The sequence below is a fragment of the Bombyx mori genome, chromosome 18, assembly GCF_030269925.1.
Source record: "Bombyx mori chromosome 18, ASM3026992v2".
Classification (NCBI taxonomy): domain Eukaryota; kingdom Metazoa; phylum Arthropoda; class Insecta; order Lepidoptera; family Bombycidae; genus Bombyx; species Bombyx mori.
Window position 1 is genome coordinate 15,599,900 of NC_085124.1, and position 16,012 is coordinate 15,615,911.

Consider the following 16,012-nt stretch of genomic DNA (forward strand, 5'->3'; position numbering starts at 1 on the left):
TACCGACTAAAGTTCTAAGGTCAGTTTTTACAGTAAAAGGGTTGTCCCATCCTTCAAACCGAAATGCATACTGCATCACAGCAGAAATAGGCAGAGTGGTACATACCCATGCGGAATCACAAGACGTCTTATCACCAGTAATTACGTAAATCATAATTTTGCGAGTTTCATTTTTATCACACGATATTATTCGTTCACCGTAGAAGTCAATTGTGGACCTTTGATAAGTACGTATTTAATTAGAAAAATTGGTACCCCCCTGCGGGATTCGAAAACCAGAACAGTCGCATCGCTCGATGCGCCGGGCATCTTACCCTTTAGGTCACGATGACTTATAAAATAATCTGTCTCTAATTTGAACTTTCGATATTTTGACTGAGAGCCACTCATGGCCCCTTGGGTATTAATTTAATACATTTGCCAGTGCAAGTTAATTACGATAACTAAATTAACTCGAAACCTATCGTAAACATACAATGAAGAGATAAAGACGAACTGTGTTCGCGTAATTAAACATCTCTCACAATATACTTGATTAGGGACGTATTTAATAGTGGCTAAAAGGTTTCCTCCAAATCCAATCGACAACTTCTCTAATGTAAGAAACAGAACCGGCGATAACGTCGCCTCACTGACAAAAGGAAACTAATTAAGGCACCCCTCGTTTCTTTTGTTGCAGATAAATCGCATCAATGTGACTGAGAACAAAGATGGACCTCAAATATCTGATCCTGATGATTGCACTTGCGACTATAGAAATAAATGTAACAGAAAGTAGACAAGATAAAAGGAGATGGAAAAATGATAAAGGACCGTATTCTCTTTACGTTAACGTCTGCGATATTCAAGATAGGGCATCTAAAGTGCACTGCTATTGCGAGAGCACTGACATCAAAACCGCGACGAAGGCAGATTGTTGGGTCTTCAACGGCGGCATCGCTGAAGACGACCCCTTTTGGTCAAACTTTTACTCACAGCCGCGAATTGAGAGACTGTCTTTTAACGTGAGAGCAGACGGCGGATTGACTTACATACCGGCCAAAGTCATAGTTAGATTAGAGAGGCTACAGTACCTGAATGTGCAGTATGCCAATATCTACAGTATCCCGTCGTTTGCTTTCACAAACTCGACGACCCTTCGAGAAGTTATTCTGCCCAAAAACAAAATAGCGAAGCTCGAAAAGATGTCATTCGCTCATCTCATAATGTTATTAAATGTTAGCTTAACAGAAAATCAGATATCGGAGTTGAAGCGAGACGTGTTTTATGTATTACCAAATCTCCAAAGGCTGGAACTCTCTAAGAATATCCTGAGCGTTCTGCATGACGGATGCTTCAAACATCTCAACAATTTGATCAAGCTGGATTTAGACCACAACCTGCTGACGGTCATCATCAGAGAGAACTTTCAGGGCTTGTCTAACCTCATCACACTGAACATGAGGAACAACAAATTAACTATGGTAGGGGACCTCGCCTTCGCCGAACTTTGGAGTCTTCAAGAACTTTACCTGGACGCAAATGAAATAGAATTTATATCCGAGAGGGGTTTCGGGGGATTGACTCAGCTTCGAAAACTTTATTTAGCCGATAATAAGTTGGCGACGTTAGACGAAGGAATTTTTGGCGATGTTCAGAAGTTGAACGTTTTGGATCTGAGGAACAATAAGTTGGAGACTCTGAAACAGGAGGCCGTTCAAAATGTTTTAGAAAACATGAAGTCGAATTATGCGGTAATCTCTCTCGACGGTGAGCCGGATTCTGATAACTTTGTTTTATAATTTATCTTCGTTTGTTCAGTTCCGAATTTCTTCTGTCTTGTTATTAATTGGCGCGGATATCTAACAAGTTTTATTGCGTTCATGTCATTATTTCTATGAAACTTTGCTACATTGCTCGTTTGTATTTCCCTTCGTTACGATTTTAATCGATTTATGATGAAACTCAGTTGTTCTCTGATTTGTATTCAGTTCTTGTACGAGATTTGTTTTGAATAATTACATTACGAAGGGTTCAGACGTTTCATTTTATACTGTTAATTATATATCTATGTATTGAATGTATGTAACAGTGAAACAATATAGATTATAAACATTTGCGTCATTATAAACATCGTAACGTCATAGTAAAGAATTATTACCTACATCAACTTACAACAATCGTTACCACTACAAACAAATCGATCCAATAACGTGTTGAAGTTTTAAATTATATTAAAAACATGTTTTTAAATATTGCATTTTATAGTCTTAATAGCAATTAATTAAAATTTTGTATGACATTATTCAAGTTTGAAAATAAATCTCATCTGCGTTTTTGCCAATGTTAACTAGTAAGAACATAGTAAACAAACGCTGAGAGCCGATTACAGGAGGTAAGCGCTGTGAAGTAACTTTGCAATCTCCGTAAAACTTCCCGCAAACTGTAACATAATTATGTTACTTAAAATAAGTTTCGCGAAAGGACTTCAATTAACAAGAATCCGACATCTGTCAGTGGAGTTAATTAGGGCACGCACGCGTCCCCAGCCGCTCCGTTTGGTTAATTAACTGACGTTAAATTTCAGTGTATTTGTCGTACGATTACTACGAGTATACGAGTATACACAGTGAAACTATTGCGTGATACTCCGACTCAGCCCTTAAACTGTGTTTCGCTTCATTCCTTCGAAGTCGATTTCAATTATTGTATTTTGAGATCTGTGTTTTGGGTTTGGGCTTATAAATTTTATAGTATTTAGATGTACGAGTGAGTTTTGTTGTTGTTGTTGACATTTGGACGTGACAACGTCTTATAATTCGATGGAGCCGGCTGCACGCACAAAAAAACATGACTCATGTGGCGTTACTTTGCTCTGAGGCGTTCCATTTAAGGCTTGAAGTGCAAGCGAGAGCGCGCAACGAACGACAAAGAGGCACAATCGGCCTCCGCGTTCGGCAGCGTTCGACATCTGTCTCTCTCCTACTTGAGTGAGCGATGTATCCGCGTGGACAGCTGCTATACAATAATACATTTACATGTTTTCGTCAAGTATGAAGTTCAGTGAAAAGTGAATGTGGTGTCAATTGTTTATAGCAACGATAATTGAAAAATGAAGCCATTCCATCAGTATTTTCTTATGACGTTGTCACGTTCAACTACCGAGACAACCGATTTTTCTTTGAACTTCCGATAACTTACGTACGACAGACATAGTTGTACTTACCAGTAGTCGTCACTGTTTATTTCCTAAGGTCATACGGTCCACATGGTATTAAAAGTTATTGGAGCTCATGGATAACGCCAAGCAAATTGCACCTTCCACTTCGAGACACGAGCTCCACATGCACATTGTATTGTTACGACAGTTACTTCCTTTAAAACCAAACGCATCACTACCTACTTACTGAGCTTTGTGATTAGATCGCCCATTGACCTTTTTTATTTAATGTTTAGCATTTTTATTTATGTTGTGTACAATAAGACATGCTCTCTCTCTTTCTTTCTCTTTCTCTTTCTTTCTCTTTCTCTTTCTTCGTTTAATAATTTTGAACACGGTATTGACTTGGAAAAATTGGCACTTGAGATCTGGATTTGAGCTCCAGGACCGTCATATTACCAATTAGGCTACGGATGCCTCTCAAAAATTTATTGGCTTAAAGGTAATGTTACCAGGCCATAAAACCTTTAAATAGAAAAATAGTTTACTATTGACTATAATTAATCTGTACAAATTATTAAAATGCAACCAGTTATTCAGTCGGACAGTTTAATGGCACATTATATTGTGTGGACGCCATGCATTCTGGTGTTCCGCTTCACTAGCGATATGATTAAATGCACGTCACATCTGTTAATTCTGTTCCGTGGTCCGCTAAATTACCGTTCTGCAATGCATTGGACTGTGCAACGTATGTATGTGTGTCTGTATGTATGTGCTGCACACAAGGCACGCCGTTTTCAGAGTCAGAAATTGCTAATGAGACTCAGAAATTTTATATTTGTATCGTGGATGCTGCTGGAAATTTGTTTATATTTATTTAATAGAAATAAACCGAACGCTGTTACTAATAACCAATCTTATAGTGCTCCATGTTTCCAAAGGTTTCATCTGTGCATTATTTTGAATGTGAATGTTTGTAGGTTTAAGTAGTCGTTACCCTACTACTGATCTGATTTTAATGAAATTTCGTAAAAAATGTTGTCAATAGCCTGAAAAAATGAGTTCTTGTGTCGAGCGCCTTGTGTCATAAGTACGACATTTATTTTGTAACTAATCAGGGGGAGTAGGGTAAACAATTTTTACTAATGAAAAAAGTAGCATCAAAATGATACTTGACAGATTATCGCAAAATATTTTTGATTCAGAATCTCAAGAATCAAGTGCGCACTTAATTCTGTTTTTATTATTTATTGATAGCAGTTTTATGTTCGTTAGACTGACATTCGAAGAGTTTGTAAGTCAATAACTTCAGAAATACGAAGTTTATTGTGTTTAGTAAGTTTAGCAAAAGAGATTCTAAAACAAATTGGTGTACTATTTATGCTGTCTCGTTATTATTAAATTATTTCTCATTTGGTGGGTAGATTTGCCATTACTACTTATTTATGGAAGCAATATCATTTAAACCAAATGAAATTCTGATATTTTAAAAGCAATTTAAATATATTTTTGTTCACAGGTAACAAATTGACGTGCGACTGTCGTCTATCATGGCTTCTGAAACTGCAAAATGAAACAAGAAGCAAGCGTCTCAGAGTCTCAATAAACCGTCTCAACTGTGTCGATGCAAAAAATAAGATTACCGCTGAACTTAAAATTGAAAACGATGACAAACTTAAGATAAAGAAGCAAGGTTCAGATTATGATGATGACAGTGATGAAATTAGCGATAAGTATTATGATGATGCGATGCAAGACCAAGAAAATGATTCTGGAGATAGTAAAGTTGAATACAGGAGGAGACTGACTGATATTCCAAAGGAATTTTTGGCTTGTCCCAATCGCTTGGTTCACGGCAGCACGTTTTCACCGCCTACCCAAGACGAGGTTAAATATTACAACTCTTCATCTAGCACGCGGGTTGCGTGCTCATTTTCTATTTTATATTTTCTGTTTGGATTCTCGAAATTATTTTAGCGTAATTAATGTTAGGTATTATTAGAAGTTACTTTATTACTTATTAGTGGTGGTATGGCGTCTTCTGAGCCCCGCACGGGTAGGTACCATCGCCCTACCTATTTACGTTGTTGATGTCTATGACATCCAGGTGGGCCGTGAGTTCGTCCACGCATCTAAGCAATTTAAAAAATATTTCAGATTTTATCTTTCTTATTGTGTATTACATTAGCAATGGACCTACCTGGTGGTGACTAATGAGAGCTGTACAACCGCTCCGGGGTAGATTTATAAATCTCGTTTGAAGGAAGTTCCATGGCACTTAAGTAATATCCCAGAGAAGAGAGCTTCAATTTTCCTGATAAAAATTATCTCTAATAATATCTCGCATAAGTATATTTCAATTTAAGCTATACTCAAAATTGATGATGAATATGTAAGTAATGATGAGGAAGATGAGTATTATTTCGGGTGATGCTGTATATTTCTGAACGAAATTCATTTTAAGCTATATGTTTAAATTGATACCTTACTGTCCTCAGTTTAGAACGCGTAGTTTTGTCACTTTTAACAAATTATCAGCATATTTTAAGAAACTATGTATGTAATATAAGAACGATGCATATAAGAATGATGATTATTTTCAATTATTACACTCACATTGTTAATGATATATAGTCTGCCATCTAAAAGCTATTCATAAAATACCCAACAAATAAGTTAAGTATTATTTTAGATGTCAGTTCAATACAATTGGTAAATTAATTTGCGTAATTACTGATCGTATTGTGGTAGGTGGTCTTCTAAGTCTGCACGGGTAGGTACCACCATCCTGCTTATTTCAGCCGTGAAGCAGGCATTATTTCTTCCGCTATGTACAAGTGAGATTTCGAACTCTTGTCTCAAGGCGGGTGGTGGTCTTTCCGTTGCATCAGGTGGGCTCGTTCCATAACACAAACACAAAAAAAACATAGTCGTAAGTAAAATTTACCTGAAGAAGCATCTGGGTTGATTTTTCATCAGATAAAAGTTATCGAACAAGAAAATTATAAGTAACCTGAAAAATTCTGTTAAAACAACTGTCGTTTATTCATGTTTAGTTTTGTGAATATAAATGAATAACTTATTTTACTTTTATAACTTAATCAATTAAGAATTCAACAGACCAAAGTAAATTATTAATTTTTGAGATTGTAGAATAATGTACAAAAATTTTCACAAATAGGAATTAGATAGGAACTACTTTATCTAAATGTATTAATGAATATAAGTTTTATTCCAAAAATGTTGACGACAAATTTGGCCAATATGACACGCTGCTCACGAAGCAAGACACACGGTCGTGTACCAGTCGGTACTGATCAATTATATTCCACACCTACATGTGTACATATCATTGAATCGGAATTTTATGGCGCTTCAAAACTAATTGAAATTTTTACACTTGATAATATAATATATATGTAAAGAAAAACCTTTATTTAAACACTAGTTTTTAAAAATAATTTTTCTTCAGTGTCATAGAGTTAGTAAAAAAAAGTTCAATTTGTTTAAAATATTAGTTTTAAAACAGATCAAGGGTTTTTAATGTTGTTTTCTCGATAACAGAAAACGAAATTAAGTCTTTTATTGTTCATTTATTCTGAAGTACTCCATATCATTATATGTATAAATTTCTTCAAAGTTTAAGAGTTGATAATTTAGCCGAAGCTTGGAGAAAAGATTAAACATTTTTTTGAATAAGATTAATTAGGTTTTATGTTTCATTAATTAAAACTCCTGTTGTAATTAAAAGTTTTAACAAAAACAAAACGAGTTTCAAGAACTCACAATTTCGTAGTGTAGTCATAGGGTGAGTGGAAATGTAAGTAAATGATAATTAAAACAACTTTTATTTCTGAATAACAATATATTTTTTACTATAAATTAAAGTTAAGCACTTTAGTAATTAACAGAATGCTCGTAGTATTTTAAATAAATTGATCACTTATTTTAATTGTAAGTAATTCTCACGTTAAATAATTAACAAAAACCGGATTTAACATTTATCCAGCAGAAATATTCACGCAGAAACACAACATATGAAAAAAAAATAGGGTTATATGAAAAATCAGTTAAATTATATCAAATAGCAAATAGCGCTGTATATTTGGATATACAATGTTGAATCAGCACACCAAAGATTATTAGTAAATGGTTCTGAGTACGGCATTCCAAGTTAATTTACGTTGTTATTTTTGAAAGCATTAAATGTAAATAATCTACTGTGTTATTGTAGAATGAAAATAAATTGATACTTTTACAAAGGTTCCGTGTTTCATTTTAATTTGGTCGTCAATACAACTGTCTTCCCTATGTAGCCATAATTTTCTTTTTTTCTATTGCCCTTGTTGGCAGACGAGCTCACAGCCCACTTGATGTTAAGTGGTTACTGGCGCCCATAGACATCTACAACGTCAATGCCGTCACCCACCTCGAGACATGAGTTGTAAGATCTCCGTTTTAACAGTGCAATGGCTGCGCCACTCTTCAAACCGAAACGCATTACTACTTCACGGCAGGAATAGTTGTAGTGGTGATACCTACCCGTGCGGACTCACAAGACGTTCTACCACCAGTATTATTTATTTGTAGCATTTTATGAATTTGTATGCACTGGCGGATTTAATGACCAAAGCGTCTTCGATGACAACGGACTTAGGCTTGTTGCGATCTTGCTGGATCTAGACTCTAGAACCTATAACATTAAATTATTCTTATTTTTGGCAGCGTTTTAGCTCTGCCCCTGGCATTGCTGACGTCCATGAACAATGCTAACCACTCACCAACAGGATCAGGTGGGCCGTATGCTCGTCTGCCTACGCGGGCAATAAATAAATAAAATCTGATTTTTATTCCACGATGTTATTTTTTCACGGAAGCAATTTTTTAATATGTGTAAGTACGTATTCAGAATTGTAACTACTTGTTGGATTTGAACACACGCTTAGCTTGCTGCGAGTACACCGGGCGTCTTATCTTTTAGGCCACAACGACTTCAAATGCTCTATCACATGTATTGGTCGGTAGACGATCTCTACACGCTGGAGCTCAATTAGGAAAACACTCCGAGTACTCGTGCCAAATGATATGACTTCACCGAAACGCGCATTTTTTTTTTTTTTTTTTATTTTTATTTCCCTTGTAGGCATACGAGCATACGGCCCACCTGATGGTGAGTGGTTACCGTCGCCCATGGACTTCAGCAATGCCAGGGGCAGAGCCAAGCCGCTACCTACGCGCATTAAGATATTTCTTTCAAATACGATTGTACGAAGCATTTTGGAATATTGTTGTACAGTCTGGAGCCCTGGCTATCAAGTACATGCAAACAGGATAGAAAGAATCCAAAAACGGTTCCTTTATCATCTCGCTTTTAATGATAATAAGTGTCACCAACTGAAATCATATAAGGAACGCCTTTCGTTCTATCGGATCCAGTCATTAAGCACCCGACGTAAAGCAGCTGATATTGTGTTCCTTTACAAGCTTATACACAGCATAATAGACTCACCAGAAATACTTGAACGTATTCACTTAAGCGTACCGCGCTTGGGCAGCCGCTTATGTAATCGGAAAACTTTCCACCTACCAAAAATCAAAAGTAATCTTGGCCAGCACTCTCCTGTCTATCGTATGACTTCCCTGGCAAATAGTATACGTGATGAAATTGACATATTTGTTTGCCATGCTTCTCTAGCCTCACTTAAAATAAATTTAAGTTCCGTGATCCACACCGAGCTGTAGACCAACCACATTTATTTTTATTTCTGTAGAACATTAATTTCCCTGTGTATATGTGTGTATGTGCAGTTTTCATCCAGTTGTGTGAACCTAATAAAAAAAAAAAAAAAAAAAAAAAAAAAAAAAAAAAAAAAAAAAAAAAAAAAAAAAAAAAAAAAAAAAAAAAAAAAAAAAAAAAAAAATAATAATAAAAAAAAAAAATAACAACACGATCATAAAATGTACTTTCAATCATATCTCTATCAATTATGACTAAATGCTATTCGTAAAACCTTTATTTATTTTATCTTCTGGAAACAAATCCAGAAACATCAATCACAGTTATTATCAAACCCTAATTAATTTCACGTTAACTCAAATTTAATTTTTATTGGAAAGTCTGAAAAATAATCTACATCTTTTTTTATTTTATTTGAAGCGGCCTCTGAAGGCAAATTAATTAATCAACCGACCTGGTTTCAAATAATTAATTGCCAATTTTTTTGGGAAAAAATAAAATTCTTTCGGCAATATTATAAGTGTGAAGCCTGTCGGCGCTTTTTTCCGTCTACATAAAAGTTTGTCTCAATTAATCAGTAATTAATTTTCGATTGCATATTTATAATACGTACTTAGCTATAAAATTTAAAAAAGAGCTGGCACTTGACGCACTCATCTTCTTCAGTTTCAAAAATAAGATGTGATTTCTCGAGGTGAGATACATAATATATTCGCGAGCGTCCATCAGTGGTGGTGACTATTTACCACCGGATTATTTGTTAGCCATCGAGGACATAATTCAGTTTTGCATACATTCCATATAATTCAAAATCGTCGTGGCCTAAACGATAAGACGTCCGGTGCATTCGTATGTAGCGATGCACCGGTGTTCGAATCCCGCAGGCAGGTACCAATTATTCTAATGAAATAAGTACTTAACAAATGTTCACGATTGACTTCCACGGTGAAGGAATAACATAGTGTAATAAAAATGAAACCCGCAAAATTATAGTTTGCGTAATTACTGGTGGTAGGACCACTTGTGAGTCCGCGTGGATAGGTACCACCGCCCTGCGTATTGCCGTGAAGCAGTAATGCGTTTCGGTTTGAAGGGTGGGGCAGCCGTTGTAACTATACTGAGACTTTAGAACTTGTATCTCAAGGTGGGTGGCGCGTCTACGTTGTAGATGTCTATGGGCTCCGGTAATCACTTAACACCAAGCGGGCCGTGAGCTCGTCCACCTATCTATGCAATAAAAAAATATTGTTAATTTATATACAAAGAAATATGATTTTCTAGGTTTGTCTAACAGACAAGCGTGGCCTGCACTCATTCGCTGCGTGTTAATGGAACATGGTGTAAAGTAAATGAAAGTGACGATTTATTCCGTCTGTAAATTTAAATAATTCAAACAGTCCAGCCGTTCGATGGAGGAGGAATCGTCGAGCAAGTGCTCGTATTTATTGAAAAACCGATATTTTTTGACTACTCAATATATTTATCTCATTTGTACTTTTACCGGGCCTTGACAATACAATTGGACAGTTGAAGATCAATCCTAATGTCTACATTTGACGTAGACGTTTGACAGTAATGTAATGTGTTACGGTGAGTTAACATAAGTGCAGTTCGGTGCCGCATCGCTCCTTCACGCCTCTGTTCAGGAATTGTGGAACAAAGTGCACCGTCACCGTGATCATGCCGACATCCTCATGAGCCGCTAAGCAGCAATACAAAACGGAGTTTCAAATCGCATCAAATTTACTAAAATATGATAAGTAGTTTTGTTGTTATGCCCCGCTAATATCATAAATCGATGTCCTTCTCATCAGCATGGACGGATAAAACGATTATGGATTCGTCTGTTTTGCGATTTGTTTATTCGTGTAGCCACTTATTTTGAAACACGAGACCCGAGTCTCAATTACACAGCCTGCCCTTTCAAAGAGGAATGCATGAACGCATTTTTTTTTAATCGTTTCCAGTAATGATCCCGAAAGCCAGTGTCGGATAGATTTAAGCCGGGTACCTTTGTTCTCGATTTGGTCACCAATCCGGGATTACAATGATTTGTTTACTGTATGCTATGTGGATTTTCCGCAATTCTGTATGAGCCTACACACATACCTATTAAGGGCCACCTGCATTCTTGATGAAAAAGTTTTTTTTTGTTCAATTTAGGTTTTTCAGCGAAAGTACTTCTTATTTTGAGAATTATATTATATATTAACACACTAGGAATGTTAATACATCGAATAGACTTTCCTAAATGTAAAGGCACTTTTTAGAGCTCCAGCGTGCCAGAGTATCCTCGTTACCTTGTCAAACAACATTAAAAATAAAACTCACAGAGATCGGATTTAAACAAATACGTATCTCAGCCCGAGTCCGATCGCCGTAAGAGGCTGCCAACTCCAATTTGTTCAAGATAATGTTTGGCTGTATTCGGAGTCTCTATGAAGGATAAAATGAGGATCACCACTCACGAAAATCTCGAGTAGCACGACTCAGGTTTTAACCAAATATCTTCCATATCTATATAGCTAACGCTGCTATGTTACATAATAATATATAGCGGATTTCATTAACGGTTTGATTCAGTCATGTTCCAATCATAAACATTTTTCCTGGTTAAACTTGTTTGGTAAAATAAACACGTGTAGCACCCTAAAAGCCTTGTAATTGATGAAAATCGTAATGAGGTGCGATTCGAGCCGGTATTCAATTTAACCGACAATGTTTAGGCGAACGAAAAACGTACAAACGTAAATAAAAAGTTTTTTTTTTAAATATTGTTTCCCTGCGGTAACAATAAATTTAAAAAAATGCCCTTTTTGTTTTCATCGAGAGTTTTGTTTTCGTACAAAACCCTATACAGGGGCTCTTACAGAAAGGAAATTATGATTTTATTTATGTTTTTATTTGACGCGTTCCTGTGTATTTGTGAGATTCTCATTATTATCGACCGTATGGTAAACAGTCGACGTCGCCCAAAACACGTCATTACGGATCCTTCCGATCCATTAACGGTGTTTTTAGTTACCACAAGGACCGGTCAACGTCCTCGTCAAACTCGTCGCTTGCGACGAAGGGCTCGACGAGCCCACTGAGGTTCTCGCCGGATCTTCTCAGTGGGTCGCGTTTCCGATTCTGCGAAGCACTGCTCATGTTAGGGCCAGTGTTAGCAACACTCCGATTTGAGCCCCGTGAGCTCATCTACACGTTAGGGTGAAGCTGAAATAGCCTCTCAAGGCTATCAGCATAGTTAGGCAAAAAAAAAAAAAATATTATAGAGCGCGTCGCCTACATGATCCAAACTGTTGCTCGCTTCTGGACGTCGGTAATATTACTTAGGTTGTTTTCTTCATCAAAACCAATACAAGGAAGTAGAGGTCGTCGTGTCCTGCAGGATAAGTTGTCCAGCGCATTCGTATCGAGCGATGCGACTGTGCCGGTGTTCGAATCCCGCAGGCAGCAATCAATTTTTCTAATGCAATGAGGTGAAGGAATAACATCGTGTAATAAAAATAAAATCCGATAGAATTATAACTTGCATAATTACTGGTAGTAGGAAGTCTTCTGAGTCCGTACGGATAGGTACCACCGCACTGCCTATTTCTACCGTGAAGCGAGTTTGAAGAGTGGGGCAGCTCTTGTACACACAGGGAATTATAAAAAACAACAATTGTTGATGAAGGTGTTTTGGAGAAGTTAAGAAAAAAAAATTAAATCTTACGTCACGCAGCTATTAGACATTTACCCAAACCGAACTCGGACTCCTCGGTAAGACAACTTACACCGCCATCTGTTAGAATCTTGCATATCTCACACATGACAGTAATCCTTTATAATCCAATAAACAAAATAAAATTTTTATTTTTATTTTTTATTGCTTAGATGGGTGGACGAGCTCACAGCCCATTTGGTGTTAAGTGGTTACTGGAGCCCATAGACATCCACAACGTAAATGCGCCACCCACCTTGAGATATAAGTTCTAAGGTCTCAAGTAAGTTACAACGGCTGCCCCACCCTTCAAACCGAAACGCATTATTGCTTCACGGCAGAAAAATAGGGTGGTGGTATCCTCCCGCGCGGACTCACAAGAGGTCCTACCACCAGTACTACGATGTTATTCCTTCACCGTGGAAATCAATCGTGAACATTTGTCGAGTACGTATTTCATTAGAAAAATTGGTACCCGCCTGAGATTCGAACACCGGTGCATCGCTCAACACGAATGCACCGGACGTCTTATCTTTTAGGCCACGACGACTTCGAAAATAATAATTTACAATTGAAAAAAAAGTGATTATGAATTATGATAAAGACTATATTAATTATATCTCTCAAGTTGGACCAAACTACACGCAGTGTACGTAGTTTAATTAAAATCGGTTCATTAGTTCAGAATTTTATGCATACAGACGTCATATGAAATTTGTGTATAAAGATTGATAGCCTGTGTACCATGTATTAGTGTAGTAATCACGGAATAGATAAATAAGGTTGGAATGGTAATGTAGGCGGGGCAAGCGTGCCACAGTTATGATTGTACAAACATAACTCGACCGATTCTTTCCTTCACCGCGTTTAGTGCGCTTTGGACTACTTTGCCGAACAGATCTCCGCTTTATAGTGCCGTGTTGTGCAATTATAACTTGTAAAACAAAAAGTCAGACCTCAAGTATAGAGCGAGGAGGTATATCTTTCGATCGGTAAGTCGAAATTACCATTTAATTACAATATTATTTGTCTAAAACATAAAAATATACTGAACATTATGAAATTCCAAACATTAACAATATTATTGCAACAAGTTATAAATAGTATACATTGCGCGATGTGTACTCGCCCAATGCACGCAATGACCAAGTCAGCTTCCAATGTACTACATGCATTGCGTTCTCTACACTTCAATCTTTGAAATTTCGGCTTTTGCCCTGATTGGACGGCGCTAGTTTGTCGATAGTGAGGTGACCATGTGGTGAAATAAAATAATCGACAGAATTCTCGACTATATTTACATTTGACATGGATAATTTTTGTATTATTTTATATTTAATTAATGATACCTAGTATATTCTTAGTGAGACGTATTTTAAGTAAAATAAATATGTATTATTATTATTGAATTATTATCATTGAATTAATGTGAAGGTATAATATAAAGGGACATGTAGACCTTTCATTTACGGGTATTTACTATATTGTCTAAGATTTATTAAAATATAAGTAAAATGCTATTTGACTTAAGTATTAAATTAAAAATTTTAGGTTTCCTAAAGAACCTAACGCCAGGGAACAATGGATTGACGTGACATGTAGAGGAAGCTGGAGACAAAGGCGAGTACTATTTGCTCTAAACATTTTACTGAAAATGATTTTACCATAAAACACTTTGTTTTGAAAAATTCATTCGCAATTAATAGCAAGCGCCAACTGCTTAACAAATACGTTTTATTCCAGGGACAGTAATTATTTGTAATTAATAAAAGTTAAATAGTTTTTTTTCAATATTTATTTCGTGTTTCATTTTTCCCCTTTCATTCATCAGATAATTTATCGTTAAAGAATATCGGTTTTATCAAGCACTAGCGTGTATGAACATTTTTATTGCCTTTTTGCGTGTGTGAGTGTGTATGCCTACAGGAGTTTTGTGCTAGTTTGCGAACGAATATCTGCTCTGAGATTTATGTCTGGGTGTTTTTGTTGTGTGCGAAATACTTGTAATGACAGTATGTGTATGTGTAGAAATTAAAATAGTGGGGATGAAGCGGCGACACTGGTTCTAATACAAAATTAGAGCAAAGACCTTTCCAACCTTATTTATCTATTCCGTGGTAGTAATTAATGAGGCATACCAGCTCATCTTCCAACTTTACCTAATTACTGTCATGTCAAGCTCAAACACTTTCCTATTTTAGTAATCATAAAACAAGAGAATCATTCAAATGTTCTACTTCGAAACTTTATTCATTAGATAACGAACTTTCCTGTTTACAATATCCGTAGAATGACAATATACATTCGCAACGAAAGTAATTATAAATTATTAATAGCATTAATCGTGACAGTTTGAAAAGGCCGAGTCTTTGAATTCGTACTTGATTTTATTAATTACAAAGCAGGGATGCTTTATTTATTGTTTTGTTGTGTTGCTGTGGCTTGTGTCATACACGATAGAGCGAGCGCGATGCTAAATCTGTTTTTATTGCTGTATTTTGTTACGTTACTCATCAATTTTTTCCAAAGTTTATTAAGAGTCACCGAATGTGTATAACTAGTATAACTGATCTAAGTATTGTTTGTTTTTATTCAATAACTATCACCAATTTCTTCTTTTGGCATTTTGTGTGTAATCTGCGCGCTTTGCCGGACTGGATTGCTTAACCTTTCGAAATTTCTGCTTAAATTTACGAAATCACCTCAACGTTAGCTTACTGCGGCGACATTAATAAGATGATCGATAAGTTACCTAATAATAGATCATACAATAATAGACAATGATTATTCACATATAGTTCTTCGCCTTGTGATTGGCTTAATTTAACGTGAAAAAGTAAGCAGCGGCTTGGCTCTGCCCCTGGCATTGCTGAAGTCCATGGGCGATGGTAACCACTCACCATCAGGTGGGCCGTATGCTCGTCTCACTACAAGGGCAATAAAAAAATGTGAATAAATGTTAGATTATAGTTATATTTAAGAACTATTTAAGAAGTATATATACGATATAAGAACTATATTATATACGAGTAGTTCTATTTAAGAACTATAATCAAATAATTCTAGAAAATCAATAAAAATACTAATAGCTTGTATACTGTTTGACCAGCCTCTTTCCAGTGCTAGGTAAGCTGTACAAACGTCTAATACGTAAACGCCTCTGGGACTTCATCACCCCAAAAGGCATCGTGATCCTTCTCATAGATAACATCTTCTTAGGGCTAAATAGACGTAGAGTCTTTCTTACGAAAGCCCTCTTCTTTGATATGGCGAAGACGTTCAATAAAGTCGGGCACAACAGCTTAATTTACAAACTGTACAGCATGAGACATATCTCGGCAAAGTCCCGCAAGGCCCAGCTCTCTCCACGCTATTTTTAGCTTGTTTATTAACCGACCTAGTTAGCTCTTTTCGCTGATTGATACGG

At 36.3% G+C, this 16,012-nt stretch overlaps 1 protein-coding gene across 1 annotated transcript in view; it reads left to right on the plus strand.

The window, feature by feature from the left end:
- LOC101738881 (connectin) overlaps positions 1-7,404 on the plus strand; it is a 32,583-nt gene extending 25,179 nt beyond the window's left edge. The window contains exons 2-3 of the mRNA XM_012689872.4: positions 680-1,749; positions 4,662-7,404. Of these exons, the coding sequence (XP_012545326.1) occupies positions 711-1,749; positions 4,662-5,119 (1,497 nt within the window). The 5' untranslated portion in view covers positions 680-710 and the 3' untranslated portion in view covers positions 5,120-7,404. The remainder of the gene's footprint in view (positions 1-679; positions 1,750-4,661) is intronic.
- Positions 7,405-16,012: the final 8,608 nt, after the last annotated feature.